Source organism: Pholis gunnellus (assembly GCF_910591455.1).
Source record: "Pholis gunnellus genome assembly, chromosome: 7".
In the NCBI taxonomy this organism is placed as follows: Eukaryota; Metazoa; Chordata; class Actinopteri; order Perciformes; family Pholidae; genus Pholis; species Pholis gunnellus.
This window is the reverse complement of record NC_136533.1, coordinates 278562-294920: the sequence shown is the minus strand read 5'-3', so window position 1 is coordinate 294920 and position 16359 is coordinate 278562. Positions and strand designations below refer to the sequence as shown.

The following is a 16359-nucleotide window of genomic DNA, read 5'->3' as shown; positions in this document are numbered from 1 at the left end:
GTCTCAACGTCACAATGTCACAACGTCTCAACGTCACAAAGTCTCAAAGTCACAACGTCACAATGTCTCAAAGTCACAAAGTCACAACATCACGTCTCAAATTGACAAAATCACAACGTCATGTCTCAAAGTCACAACGTCACAACGTCTCAACGTCACAACGTCTCAACGTCACAAAGTCTCAAAGTCACAACGTCACAATGTCTCAAAGTCACAACGTTACATCTCATATTGACAAAATCACGTCATGTCTCAAAATCACAACGTCTCAACGTCTCAACGTCACAACGTCACAAAGTCTCAAAGTCACAACGTCACAAAGTCACAACGTCACAACGTCTCAACGTCACAAAGTCTCAAAGTCACAAAGTCACAACGTCACGTCTCAAATTGACAAAATCACAACGTCACAATGTCTCAAAGTCACAAAGTCTCAAAGTCACAAAGTCTCAAAGTCACAAAGTCACAACGTCACGTCTCAAATTGACAAAATCACAACGTCACAACATCACAAAGTCTCAAAGTCACAATGTCACAAAGTCACAAAGTCACAACGTCACGTCTCAAATTGACAAAATCACAACATCACGTCACAACGTCACAAAGTCACAACGTCACAACGTCTCAACGTCAAAGTCACAACGTCACAATGTCTCAAAGTCACAAAGTCACAACGTCACGTCTCAAATTGACAAAATCACAAAATCACAACATCACGTCACAATGTCACAAAGTCACGTCACAACGTCACGTCTCAAATTGACAAAATCACAATGTCATGTCTCAAAGTCACAACGTCACAAAGTCACAACGTCTCAACGTCACAACATCACAACGTCTCAAAGTCACAACGTCACAATGTCTCAAAATCACAAAGTCAACGTCACAACGTCACGTCTCAAATTGACAAAATCACAACATCACGTCACAACGTCACAATGTCTCAACGTCACAAAGTCTCAACGTATCAACGTCACAACGTCACGTCTCAAATTGACAAAATCACAACGTCATGTCTCAAAGTCACAACGTCACAACGTCACAAAGTCACAACGTCTCAATGTCTCAACGTCACAACGTCACAACGTCTCAACGTCACAAAGTCTCAAAGTCACAACGTCACAATGTCTCAAAGTCACAAAGTCACAACGTCACGTCTCAAATTGACAAAATCACAACATCACGTCACAACGTCTCAATGTCACAAAGTCACAACGTCACAACGTCACAAAGTCTCAAAGTCACAAAGTCACAAAGTCACGTCACATCTCAAATTGACAAAATCACAACGTCATGTCTCAAAGTCACAACGTCACAAAGTCTCAACGTCACAAAGTCACAACGTCACAACGTCACAACGTCACAACGTCTCAAAGTCACAAAGTCACAACGTCTCAACGTCACAAAGTCTCAAAGTCACAAAGTCTCAAAGTCACAACGTCACAACGTCACAACGTCTCAACGTCTCAACGTCTCAACGTCTCAAAGTCACAACGTCTCAACGTCACGTCACGTCTCAAATTGACAAAATCTCAACGTCATAAAGTCACAAAGTCACAACGTCATAACGTCTCAAAGTCACAACGACGTTGACCTTTACTGTGTCTTATTAAATGTGGTTTAAGCTAAATAATCGAAGACATGAGCTCTTTGTGAACTATTATTATTATGGTGATTTCTAATAACTGAACATATTTGTCTCCACATGAAGTAATCTGGGCTGCTCCTCCTCTTCCTGCTGGATGTTTTCTTCTTCTGCAGGTTTATTAGAACTGAACATGGAGGATGTTCTCTGGTATTTCCGACAACTCCTTCACCGAGAAACCTCCACAACAATTGAATAGAAGGAAACGCTGCTCGCTGACTTTTTCCTCCCCACAAACACTCACTTCCCTTCAGCTCCTCTGTTTGGCTCATCTGAAGCTGGAGGACGCATGAAGGAACATGGACGCCCCGCTTCTGCTTTTATTCATTCTACTGGGATCCAGCTGTGTGTGTAAGTACTGCTCTGATGATGTGATGGTGTTGGTGGTCTGGATCAGGATCAGGATCAGGATCAGGATCTGATGATCCGTGTGATCGACAAACTTCTTTCAAAAGTACCTGATGAACTTTTGTCTGTTTGTTCACCAAAGAAAGAAATAAAACTATATTTTTATAATAAGAGCTCTTTTTCTGATAAATCATTTAGATTCAGTATTAAGTCTGTTACTGCATCATTAAGAATAATAATAATATAATAATAGAGTATATGTATATATACAGTATATATTTATATCACTCTTCATAATGCGTACTTTTACTTTTGGTACTTTGAGTACATTCTGATGATAATACTTTTACTGAAGTAAGATTTTGAATGCAGGACTTGTACTTAACAAAGTATTTCTACACTGTGGTATTAGTACTTTATGAAAAGAGTATTTCTTCCACCACTGATGAGATGACAGCAGTTTGAATATTAGAAATATCTCAATGAATGGATTGAAGTTATGTTTTATTATTAATGAAACACAGTGATGAAAGAAGTACTTTGACTTCTTTTACTCATGTACTTGATTCTTCAGTAAATAAATACAACGTTTACTTTATTACCTGTGAAATGTAGTGAAGTAGAAGTATAAAGCTGCAGAAAATTAAAACACTCAAATGAAGTACACAGAAATCAAAATGTACTTTATAATAATAAGAGCGAGAGCACTACTTCTATTAATAATTACTAATAATTACTAATATTGATCAAACGGATTATTTGTGCTGTTACAACGTGATTATAAACAAAGAAGAAGAAGATAAAGATATCTTGACCATTAACCACATTCAAATAATAATATGATAAAAAAGATATATATTTATATATGTCATGTATATATAAATATATGTATAAATACATATATTTATATATACTTTTTTATGTATACATATATGCCCACAGTAAATAGATTTCTTCTTATTACAGAAAGGAATAGTTTCAACTATATTATATATTATATATATATATTATATATATATTATATATATTATATATCATATTACTTCATAATTATTCGTCACTGTTATAATTCCCATAGTTGAAACACATTATAATCCTTTTTACAATGCATCATAATCACATTATAATGCATTATAATGTGATTATGAGTGTGATTATTACTACGTTTATAGACACAGAGACTCTTTTTATATCATTATAGAAACTTTGAATAACCTTTGATTTGTTGTGAACTCGTCTCAGCTGGTTTCCTCGTCATCTCGACCCCGAGGAGGTTGTGTCTCTTCGCCCAGAGTCAGGTGGTGCTCCTGGGAAGTTGTGATGTCACTGACCCCGCCCAGCAGTGGGCGTGGCTGGGCGGGGCCCGGCTGGTCCACACTCAGTCCTCCAGGTGTCTCTGGACTGACCCCTCCCCCGACCTGCCGCTCCATGACCGCCTCGCCAAACTCAGTGACTGCAGCAGAGCGCCGTCGTGGAGCTGTGACGACACCAACGGAGCTCTGGGATTGGCTGAGACTCACCTGTACCTGAAGAAACAGGGATCACGAGTCGTGATTGCAGGAAACCTGCAGGCTTCAGAGTGGAGGAAGTTCGATGTGGACTCAGGAGGGACTCAGCGGATCACATCTTTATGTCCCCAAACAGGTGAGAAGAACCAGGAGACACCTTCACGTTTACAACCTGTAGCAACACCCAACAGTGATGTCACAGTGTACTCCAGGCTCTGTAAGTATATATACTGTATATATATATATATATATATATATATTGTATATATATATATATACATACAATATATATATATATATACAATATATATATATATATACAATATATATATATATATATATATTGTATATATATATATATATATATATATTGTATATATATATATATATATAATTAAAGTATTCAGTATAATAATGATGGAAACATTATGACTACTAAGTAAGAAGTGGAAATAGAAGCTGAACCAGTCCTAACTATAAACCTGAGTCAGCACTAACTATGAACCTGAACCAGCACTAACTATGAACCTGAGTCAGCACTAACTATGAACCTGAACCAGCACTAACTATGAACCTGAACCAGCACTAACTATAAACCTGAACCAGCACTAACTATGAACCTGAACCAGCACTAACTATGAACCTGAACCAGCACTAACTATGAACCTGAACCAGCACTAACTATGAACCTGAACCAGCACTAACTATGAACCTGAACCAGCACTAACTATAAACCTGAACCAGCCCTAACTATAAACCTGAACCAGCTCTAACTATGAACCTGAACCAGCACTAACTATGAACCTGAACCAGCACTAACTATGAACCTGAACCAGTCCTAACTATAAACCTGAGTCAGCACTAACTATGAACCTGAACCAGCACTAACTATGAACCTGAACCAGCACTAACTATAAACCTGAACCAGCACTAACTATAAACCTGAGTCAGCACTAACTATGAACCTGAACCAGTCCTAACTATAAACCTGAGTCAGCACTAACTATGAACCTGAACCAGCACTAACTATGAACCTGAACCAGCCCTAACTATGAACCTGAACCAGCACTAACTATAAACCTGAACCAGCACTAACTATAAACCTGAACCAGCACTAACTATAAACCTGAACCAGCCCTAACTATAAACCTGAACCAGCCCTAACTATAAACCTGAACCAGCACTAACTATAAACCTGAACCAGCCCTAACTATAAACCTGAACCAGCTCTAACTATAAACCTGAACCAGCACTAACTATAAACCTGAACCAGCTCTAACTATAAACCTGAACCAGCACTAACTATAAACCTGTTAGTAAAGACAGATTGATAATATCTAAGACGTGCTAACTAACAGTAAAACTTCTTCTGGCAGCCTAGTCGGGATGAGGTCTAAGAGACGAGTAGAAGGTTTAGACGTAGAAATCATCTTAATCTGTAAAGTAAATCAGATTATTTAAACAAAACATAATCAACCAATAAATGATGATGTATCATTACAGATTAAACTACCAGGAGTTTATAAAGCCAATAAAATGAGCTCCGCCTTAAAGTGATGTTCACATTAATGCATCAATAAGTATAATACAATCATATAATACACATTGTTCTGCATAATGAGTACTTTTATGTTTGTACCTTTAAGTGTACCTTTTGATGCTGATACTTTTTTATGTGTATTTCTACACTGTGGTATTAGTACTTTTACTGAGGTTCAAGATCTTTTTCCACCACTGATGAGATGTTGTGAATATTAATAATATCTAAAGATAAAGAGTCATATAACTTTAGGTTGACTTAAATCTTGTCCAGAGAGCTGACGTCATGACATCACTTCCTGCCTCAATCTCTCATTTCTTTAATGTGTCTTTGTGAAACACTAAAGTGAGACCCTGAAGTTTACCTGACAGGCTACCTGCTAAACGTCAGTGTCTCTCAACAGGAAGTCAGTGAGTTCACACTTCCTGTCATTGTTAGTTCACTCAGTCAGACAGGAAAAACGTCAGCGCTGGGCTTCCTGTCAGAGTCTCAGCCAACATGTTTCTGTTCATCTCTCCTCTGAGTTTAACATAAATGATTATTAAGTCACGAATGAGCCCCTCCTTCTGTTTTCTGTTGCCAGTAAGCCTAAAGTTTCTGTAACCAACCGGTCCAGGTTAAAGCCAGACCAAAGTACGATGCTGCATGTTTGTTTTGATATAGTTTAATCTAGTTTAGTCTGGATCAACGCTCACATTTCTCCTGCTGATAAATTCCTATTTCATTGCTCTGATTATAAAGACAGAAGACATTCTAAGCTGTTGCTAAGAAGCAGGTCAATGAAGGTACAGCAGTACTTCAGTACATTGTTCATGTTGTACACATGTAATAATTAGAAGAGCAGTGTTAGTTGATTGATTGGTTAGTTTGAATGTATTACTGGTTGGGAACTCTTAGACATTTACAAAGTACAGCTTATAAAGTAAGACAAAGATCAAGAGTCGTGATGTTGTTCTTACTGTCTCTTAAAGCTCATCCTGTCAGGAAACACGTTTTTAATGCTTTTCAACATTGTAAAACATAAAGCCGTCTTTCCAAAGTCAGACGCACTGAAGCATAAAAACATCACTTTATTGGTTCAGTCACTTGACAATGATTCAGAAATAATGAACTAAATTCAGTAGAATGTCGGAGAAACAGGTTTTACTTCCTAATAATACGTATTTATCTGATCTGTACTTTAACATCCACAGAGACACGCTGCTATTGTTTCTAGAACAATTCAAATCACATGAATTTAGACGACTCAATATCAAAGACAGACGTCGTGTCGAGATCTTAAAAGACGATCGGTGGTTTTATCCCGTGTCGTGGATCTCAGGGGGATCCGGGCCGCCTCACTGTGGTTCAGGTTCCTCTTTACGTTTTAGTTTGTAGATGTTTTTGTTGCCATTAAAGTCCTTTTCTCCTCATTTTTCAGACTCCACTTCTGTCTCCATCTTCTATTCTTCCACACTGAAACCACTGGGACTCTTCAGCACCGTCTTCACCATCACAAGTCCTGACACAGTAAAAACCCACCGGACCACCAGACAAGTCCCGTCCTCAGAAGTCCTCAGTTCAACCAGTAACAGAGCCTCAACGTATGTGAACGACATCACCAAACCTCCAACCAGGAGGTCGGAAACTACAGACTTTAAACCTGATGTTTCAACTTCAGTCACAGAGCTGTCTGCTCCAACCGGTGGACATGTTGTTTCCTCGAGTCCGGCTGAGTTCACCTCAGTCCGATCCTCTGATGGTTCGGAGAGTTTGTCAGCTACAAATGTTCTTCAACTCAGGACCGAAGCCGGGACGACGTCAGAACACGGAGAATTTTCTACTGCATCCTCGTCCTCAATTAGCAATGATCCTGAGTCTGAAACTGCAGCTGTGACTCTGGTTTCCCCCACAGTTTCCTCAGCGACAACTGACCTTCTGGGCACCTCTAAGGTCACGGTCTCCTCCGAGGTCACCACCACGTCTGAGGTCAACGCGTCCTCCGAGGTCAACGTTTCCTCCGAGGACACCACCATGTCTGAGGTCAACGTCTCCTCCGAGGAAACCACCACGTCTGAGGTCAACGTCTCGTCTGAGGACACCACCACGCCTGAGATCAACGTCTCCTCCGAGGACACCACCGCATCTGAGGTCAACGTCTCCTCCGAGGAAACCACCACGTCTGAGGTCAACGTCTCGTCTGAGGTCACCACCACGTCTAAGGTCAACGTCTCCTCCGAGGACACCACCACGTCTGAGGTCAACGTCTCGTCTGAGGACACCACCGCATCTGAGGTCAACGTCTCGTCTGAGGACACCACCACGCCTGAGATCAACGTCTCCTCCGAGGACACCACCACGTCTGAGATCAACGTCTCCTCCGAGGACACCACCACGTCTGAGATCAACGTCTCCTCCGAGGACACCACCGCATCTGAGGTCAACGTCTCGTCTGAGGTCAACGTCTCCTCCGAGGTCACCACCATGTCTGAGGTCAACGTCTCGTCTGAGGACACCACCACGCCTGAGATCAACGTCTCCTCCGAGGACACCACCGCATCTGAGGTCAACGTCTCGTCTGAGGTCAACGTCTCCTCCGAGGTCACCACCATGTCTGAGGTCAACGTCTCCTCCGAGGAAACCACCACGTCTGAGGTCAACGTCTCCTCCGAGGACACCACCGCATCTGAGGTCAACGTCTCGTCTGAGGTCAACGTCTCCTCCGAGGTCACCACCACGTCTAAGGTCAACGTCTCATCTGAGGTCAACGTCTCGTCTGAGGTCAACGTCTCGTCTGAGGTCACCACCACGTCTGAGGTCAACGTCTCCTCCGAGGTCACCACCACGTCTGAGGTCACCTCTGAGGTTCCGGTCACCTCTGATGCTATTGTTGGTTTATCTGCGGTTTCTGACACTGAGTCAAACCTAGAAACAACTTATACAACACATTCAATTACTGACAAAAGTCTTTCAGCTTCCTCCACCACCACTACACCTCCTCCTACGACTGCTTGTGTGCCTTCAACAGCAGATATGACGTCTACCTCCATCCTGGAGATTCATCCTCCATCAACTCGTACACCCCCGCCGACCATTTCCCAAACACTATCCGCAATAACCACACTGCTGCCGACTGTCTCGACTGTTCATCCGAAAGTCTCAGTGACTGAAGGAGCTCCATCAACATCTCCAACAGCTGGGGTGGTGTCACCAAGAAGGATCACCACCTCAACCACAACCACAACTCCAACCACAACCACAACTCCAACTCCAACTCCAACCACAACCACAACTCCAACCACAACCACAACTCCAACTCCAACTCCAACCACAACTCCAACCACAACCACAACCACAACTCCAACCACAACCACAACTCCAACCTCAACCACAACCACAACCAAATCCACCACAACCACAACTCCAACTCCAACCACAACCAAATCCACCACAACCACAACTCCAACTCCAACTCCAACCACAACCACAACTCCAACCACAACCACAACCACAACTCCAACCACAACCACAACCACAACTCCAACCACAACCACCTCTGTAACAACACCTACGTCCACTACAACCATGATGACCACAGCCATGACAAGCATAAAAACCACACAACCCACCACCACAACCAGTACAACCAGTACAGCCAGTACAACACCTGTTGCTCCAACAACAACCAGAATGACCACAACTCCTCCTTCGACTACAATGACACCTCAGCCCACGACTTTAGCATCAACCACCACTACACCTGTAAGTGTTCTTGTTGCTTTACAGTTACATTTGTGTTTACTGCTATTATTCAATTATTTCATGTTTACAAACCTTCAGCTGTTAATCAAACCTTCACCTGGATTATGAAGTTTGATGAGATTATTTCTTATTATTTCGTTCTGGGGATCTGAGGCTGCTTCCTGATTGGATAACTCCTATTCCACCATAACAACAGTGGGTTCTGATTGATGGGGCTCAGTTTGATACTGAAGATCGTCAGAGAAAGTCAGAAAGGAAGGCAGGGAGTCGATCTCTGTTCACAGTGAAAGTTTAAAGATGAAGTCCACGGTTTGATGAATGTGAGAAAGAAATCTGGAGAATGATGTGTGATAAAGAAGCTCCAGATATTTCAATCCGTCTGTGATGTAAAACAGCAGTCAGCCTCCATCAGCTGAGGAACAGCTGTCTGTAGATGTGTCTGTAGATGTGTCTGTAGATGGAGACACATTTTTCTAACTTTATATTCTCTGTGTGCCAGCTGATCCGGGGATGCACCGTTTGTATTTTTTGGTCATTAAGTGGACTGATTTAAGTCTGTGAGGTTCAGATGCGCCACAACATGTTTGATACTTTTATTTTGGAGCGTAGACGAGGTGAGTTAGGTTTCAGACTCTATCAGGATGTTTGAGGCATTCATCAACCTCTATCACAGAAAAAGATGATGTCATGATACCTGAACCTCAAAACACCTGACAATCAATGCTTAGGAGTACTAACAACAATAATATTAATAATGATCATAATAACACTAATATTTACACTAATAATATCTTTATTGATAACAATAATAATATGTATTATTATTATTATGACAGTAATATTAATGGTAGTAATGGTATTTAATTCATTCTTAAATTGAATGAATTCAGTCCTCTTAGGCTCACCTGTGGTGATGTCACTTCCTGTTTCAGGCTTCCTGCTGCTCCATAAACGTCACTGACGTCAGCTCGAGCTCCAGTTGGGTGGAGGTGACGTTCTCCACCGCCGGCGTCTCCTGTTCCTTCACCCTGTTCTCTGACGAGGACTCTCGGCCTGAGGTCTCTGATTGTGACCTGGACGGAGAGTCCAGAACCAGCTTCACCTGTCGGATCCCGGATCTGGATCCCGGGACTTTGTACCGTTTAACGGTGATGTCCAATGAGGATGGAGAGAGGAGACACTTGTCAGTGCGCACAGGTGAGTGTAAATATCTTTAATATGATTACAAAATATGAAGTTCCTGTTTCCTTTGACATGAAAATGAATTCGACATTCTGAACTAAAAGTTACGTCATCTTTAATTGTCAGGTTCAAACGGTCTCTCAAAGGTTAGTTTATATGAAGATAATAGTAATATCAACAACAATAATAATAATAATAATAATAATAATAATAATAATATTAATATCAATAATAACAACAATGATAATAATAACAATAACATCTAAAGAAGCAAATTAGCTTCTTAGTACTTTTATGTGTTCTGGAGTATTTTCATAGTATGGTGTTTGTACTTTTACTAATCATACATTGTGTGTTTGTAGAGTTGGACATTGTGTGTTTCTAGAGTTGGACATTGTGTGTTTCTAGAGTTGGACATTATGTGTTTGTAGAGTTGGACATTGTGTGTTTCTAGAGTTGGACATTGTGTGTTTCTAGAGTTGGACATTGTGTGTTTCTAGAGTTGGACATTGTGTGTTTCTAGAGTTGGACATTGTGTGTTTCTAGAGTTGGACATTGTGTATTTCTAGAGTTGGACATTGTGTGTTTCTAGAGTTGGACATTATGTGTTTCTAGTTGGACATTGTGTGTTTCTAGAGTTGGACATTGTGTGTTTCTAGAGTTGGACATTGTGTGTTTGTAGAGTTGGACATTATGTGTTTGTAGAGTTGGACATTGTGTGTTTCTAGAGTTGGACATTGTGTGTTTGTAGAGTTGGACATTGTGTGTTTCTAGAGTTGGACATTGTGTGTTGGTAGAGTTGGACATTGTTGAGCTCTAGAGTTGGACATTGTGTGTTTCTAGAGTTGGACATTGTTGAGCTCTAGAGTTGGACATTGTGTGTTTCTAGAGTTGGACATTGTGTGTTTCTAGAGTTGGACATTGTGTGTTTCTAGAGTTGGACATTGTGTGTTTCTAGAGTTGGACATTGTGTGTTTCTAGAGTTGGACATTGTGTGTTTCTAGAGTTGGACATTGTGTGTTTCTAGAGTTGGACATTGTGTGTTTCTAGAGTTGGACATTGTTTGTTTGTAGAGTTGGACATTGTGTGTTTGTAAAGTTGGACATTGTGTGTTTCTAGAGTTGGACATTGTGTGTTTCTAGAGTTGGACATTGTGTGTTTCTAGAGTTGGATATTGTGTGTTTGTAGAGTTGGACATTGTGTGTTTCTAGAGTTGGACATTGTGTGTTTGTAGAGTTGGACATTGTGTGTTTGTAGAGTTGGACATTGTGTGTTTCTAGAGTTGGACATTGTGTGTTTGTAGAGTTGGACATTGTTTGTTTGTAGAGTTGGACATTGTGTGTTTCTAGAGTTGGACATTGTGTGTTTGTAGAGTTGGACATTGTTTGTTTCTAGAGTTGGACATTGTGTGTTGGTAGTGTGACGGGCTACGTATTAGTTAGCTATACTTCCGCGCGCCTTCTATTAGATATATGTATATTAAAAGACAAAAAGTTTTTTAATCAATAAAAAATACAAGTTTTTTATTTTTATTTTAAAATTTCTTTTATCAGTCCCTTTTAATCACAAGTGTGGTCCATCAAATGAACAGAGGCTCTCCGTCCGAGACGGACTGTGATTGACCCAGGATCTTTCGGAGTGTCTGCGTGCACTCTGACTCGGATCCTCGGCAGCGAGGGGCAGAATCCACGTCTGCCCTCAGGGTGAACACGGATCAACGGGGCTCTTGTCCCGAGGTCCGGTCTCCCCCGGTGAGTGGCCCCTGGGCCGGAAGTGGTCGGCTAGAAGGAGGAGGGGGGACGGAGCCCCTTTTTTCTTTACCTCTATGTTATTCCACTCAACTGGCTTTAAGTTTTAGCGTTGGCCTCTTGTTCTGGACTGATTTGTTCAAGAAAATCCCCGACGGGATGTCGCTTTCCCCACAAAGTAATAAATCACCAATATGACCCTTTTAACCTTTGGGCAAAGTTATTTGATCTCGCCAGTTTAATTACCTTAAGTGAACAAGGAGTAGCTACCTGGTCTACGATCAACTTCTCAATTTCAATCTCAACAGTCAACTGTACTTTTAGAAATCCTTAATAATTTTCCCGGTGCTCATAAAGGAGAAACTGTTCTTAATTTATTACCCCCTGGATTTAGAGCCCAACAGATATTAAGCTCGTGCAGGTTATCCTACGGATCTCTTCCTCCTTTTTAGAAACAGGTGTATGTGGTGTGTGCTAAAGGAGCAATCAGTCGTGTAGCCGTGCATGGATCCTTGCTTACCTGCAGGGGCTGGTCTCGTCCCCGAGGAGGTGTCCCCTCTCCCGGAGGCCGGAGATCACCGATGGACAGGGAAAAGAATCTTTGACGAAGCGCTACAAGTTTACTTATTTATTTTCTGCCAATTACAAGTTTCCTATTTAGGTCCCAATGCATACAAAAATGATAACCAATAAGGTAAAGAACAAAATTGAAAAGACTGAAAAACCTCTAACACTCAGTGAGACACGGAGTTTACAAAAAGTCCTGTGAACAACCAAGGCTTATGCCTTCAAAAGACTATACGCCTTTCTTCCCGACTAATGCCCCGAACATTTAAAAATTGAGATTTTTTATACTCTCAAGCGGGGGATCTGCTGTCCCCCTCCTTTCTATCTTAGGGCAAGATCCTCTTTTTGGCAGGTGCCTCGTGACAGCTGTCTTGTGATTTGACGTATGCTTCAACTTGAACTTGCACTTGGTCTGAACCCCGACTTCCTCTTTTCTTTGTAATTAGGTCACAGGACTTCTTGCCTCCCCCCTTGCTCCCTCGTGATAGCTTCTGCACAAACGTATGTTTAACAGTGCTCAGGGTATGACATTAATCCATCTCACTCATCACAGATCAAGGAAGGACAACATCATACAACATAGTATCAGTCATAATACAACTCATAATACAAAATCATAATACAAAATCATAATACAAAATCATAATATCGTTTGTTGCCCAGCCTATGATTAAAATAATCGAGTATTCTTAATATACGTACTCTTTTGCCTATTTAGGCCTGTTCCCTTAATGGGTACGGGCTTTACACGTTTTCTAAGCCTCTATGGATGTACCATTTAATCATCCTAAATCTTGATCAAGCAATCCTAACACAGTGATCCTTTTTGATATGTGTCATGCTTGTGGGTGTGTGTGTGTGTGTGGGTGGGTGTATATGTGCTGAGTGTGAGTTTGTCAGTTGGTGTGTGTGTGTGTGTGAGTGTACATGTGCTGAGTGTGAGTTTGTCAGTTGGTGTGTGTGTGTGTGTGAGTGTACATGTGCTGAGTGTGAGTTTGTCAGTTGGTGTGTGTGTGTGTGTGAGTGTACATGTGCTGAGTGTGAGTTTGTCAGTTGGTGTGTGTGTGTGTGATCGGCCCCCCTGATAAGAGGAACTTGAACTTGGCCATGGGGCCCAGCCTATGTGTCAGAGGATCTTCTCCCTCAAACCCGACGTTGTCAGCAAAACACAAGAACCATCTCTGTCCGTTCTTACATTAAGCAGAACTAGATTCGCCCCAGATTTGCTTAGTGTCTGTTTTTTCGGAGGCACATTCTTACGAAACCCTCAAGGGTCAAACCCCGAGGCCTTCAGTTACTTATTTTGTTTTTAATAGTTTTTCTTTTACTGTTTTCTACTAAGCAGCCAGTATGGTGTCTTTAATACCACACGGCCCTGGCATTCCGGGGAGAAGCTACTCTCAAATTCGCAGATACTTCATCTCCTTCAACAGTAGAGTTGGACATTGTGTGTTTGTAGAGTTGGACATTGTGTGTTTCTAGAGTTGGACATTGTGTGTTGGTAGAGTTGGACATTGTTGAGCTCGAGAGTTGGACATTGTGTGTTTCTAGAGTTGGACGTTGTTGAGCTCTAGGAAGTGTCCTTTGGGAAGAAACAGGAACAGCAGGTCATGGTTCAGTGTCTGCGTCCTTCTCGTCCGGCCCTCCCTCTCTTATTTCTGCTTCCTGTCCAGCTCCATTAAAAGGTCTTTTAGACAATCTGATCAACCTTCACCCGTCTCACACACACACACACACACACACACACACACACACACACACACACACACAATGAAATCTCTCTGAGGCCTGTTTGTATGTTATAGATATATCAACATCCCTCCGCCCCCTTCTGTTTTTTCTCAGACCCGGTCTGTCCGGCTCGGTTGGACGTCCAGCTGGACCAGGTTCAGGCTCAGTATGAAAGCCAGTCTGTGGTCCACGGTGATTCTCCAGGTCTGCGGGTATCCTGGTCTCGTTCCGCAGGTCATGTGGACTGGTATGATGTGACTTTGGAGGACTCTAGCTCCGGAACCACGCTCAGGACCAGAATCATGGACTCTGCAATCCCCCAGTCTGGTTTCAGCTCTCTGGTCCCCGGGACTCTGTACAACGTCAGTGTGGTGGCTTCAGCCGGGAACAAGAGCGCTCCACCGGTCCACAGGACGACATCTACAGGTGAGTTCTTGTTCTTTGGTTTTCCTGCTGTTTGTGTCTCTTGAGCCTATTTCTGTTTCATTTATTAGAACATTTTATTTTGTATCATTTCTAATCTAGCCAAAGCTATTTATTGTTTATTTCTTCGTGCTGTGTGAATCTGTATGAAAGGTGCTTTATACATACAGCTGAGTTGAGGACATTAGACCTTCAAATATCACAAAGGAACCACAGCAGGTGAGTTCAGAGGAGCTTCACGACCTTCTCTGTCCTCCAGCGCCGGCGTCCGTCCTCGGCCTCCAGGCGGCGTCTTCGTCCTCAGACGGCCTCCGTGTTTCCTGGACGATCGGTCCGGGTCGAACCGAGCGATTCAGGGTTCTGCTGACGGATCCGGATCGGGTTCTGTTGAAGAACGTCACTCTGCCGAACACCGTGACCTCCGCCGAGCTGGACGGCCTGCAGCCCGGCACCCTGTACACCGTCACCGTGGTAACAGAGGCTGTCGGCCTGACCAGCGCCGCCTCCGAACAGGTGGTCACAGGTAGATATATCATAATAATCTGATATAAACCTCCCTCAGTTAAATAAATACAACAGTACATTTACAATATACTGTAAATACTACTTATACCTATAATCTGCCCCCCCCTGCAGTCCCAGCACTGGTCTCAGATCTAAGGTTGGACAATAATAACAGCTCAGACAGTCTGCAGGCCTCCTGGCGGTCTCCTGAAGGTGGTGTGGACGTCTACCTTTTGACCCTGTCTGCTCTGGACTCGACCCCCCAGGAGCTCCGTCTGCATCCCAACCTCACCCGCGTGGTCTTTGATGGTCTGACCCCCGGTCACATCTACCAGCTGAGTATCAGGACCGCCGCTGGAGGACAGAGCTCAGAGACCAGAACCAGCGGCAGGACAGGTACATGTTTTAAACACCAGGACACCATGAACCATCCATCCATCCATCCATTTTCCTCCGCTTATCCGGGGTCGGGTCGCGGTGGCAGCAGGCCAAGCAGGCTGACCCAGACTTCCCTCTCGCCCGCAACATTTTCCAGCTCATACTGGGGGATCCCGAGGCATTCCCAGGCCAGCTGGGAGATATAATCCCTCCAGCGTGTTCTGGGTCTTCCCCGGGGTCTCCTCCCAGTTGGACGTGCCCGGAAAACCTCCAGTGGGAGGCGTCCAGGAGGCATCCTGATGAGATGCTGAACCAGCTCAGCTGACTCCTTTCGATGCGAAGGAGTAGCGGCTCGACTCCAAGTTCCCTCCTGATGTCTGAGCTCCTCCCCCTCTCTCTGAGGCTGAGCCCGGCCACCCTACGGAGGAAACTCATTTCGGCCGCTTGTACCCGCGACCTTGTCCTTTCGGTCACGACCCAGAGTTCGTGACCATAGGTGAGGGTAGGAACGTACACCGACCAGTAAATTGAGAGCTTTGCCTTCCGGCTCAGCTCTCTCTTCACCAAGACGGTCCGGTGCAGCGCCTGTTTTACTGCTGCAGCCGCACCGATCCGCCTGTTGATCTCCCGCTCCATCGTACCCTCACTCGTGAACAAGACCCCGAGATACTTCAACTCCTTCACTTGAGGTAGGCACTCCGTCCCCACCTGGAGGGAGCAATCCACCGGTTTCCGGCAGAGCACCATGGCCTCGGATTTGGAGGTGCTAACTCTCATCCCCGCCGCTTCACACTTCACACTCGGCTGCAAACCGCCCCAGTGAATGCTGGAGGTCACGATCCGAGGAGGCCAACAGGACCACATCGTCTGCAAACAGCAGAGAGGTGATCCCGAGACCCCCGAACCTGACGTTCTCCACCCCCCGGCTGCGCCTAGAAATCCTGTCCATGAAAGTCACGAACAGGACCGGTGACAAAGGGCAGCCCTGGTGGAGGCCAACACCCACCGGGAACATGTCTGACTTATTGCCGAGAATGCGGACAC

General features: G+C 43.5%; 1 protein-coding gene across 1 annotated transcript in view; it reads left to right on the top strand.

Annotated features, from left to right (window-relative positions):
- Window positions 1-9693: 9693 nt before the first annotated feature.
- The window catches only part of ptprbl (protein tyrosine phosphatase receptor type B, like), a 32377-nt gene continuing 25711 nt past the window's right edge, over window positions 9694-16359 (top strand). The window contains exons 1-4 of the mRNA XM_079163644.1: window positions 9694-9979; window positions 14125-14436; window positions 14693-14956; window positions 15070-15333. Coding sequence (XP_079019770.1) covers window positions 9934-9979; window positions 14125-14436; window positions 14693-14956; window positions 15070-15333 — 886 coding nt within the window. The 5' untranslated portion in view covers window positions 9694-9933. The remainder of the gene's footprint in view (window positions 9980-14124; window positions 14437-14692; window positions 14957-15069; window positions 15334-16359) is intronic.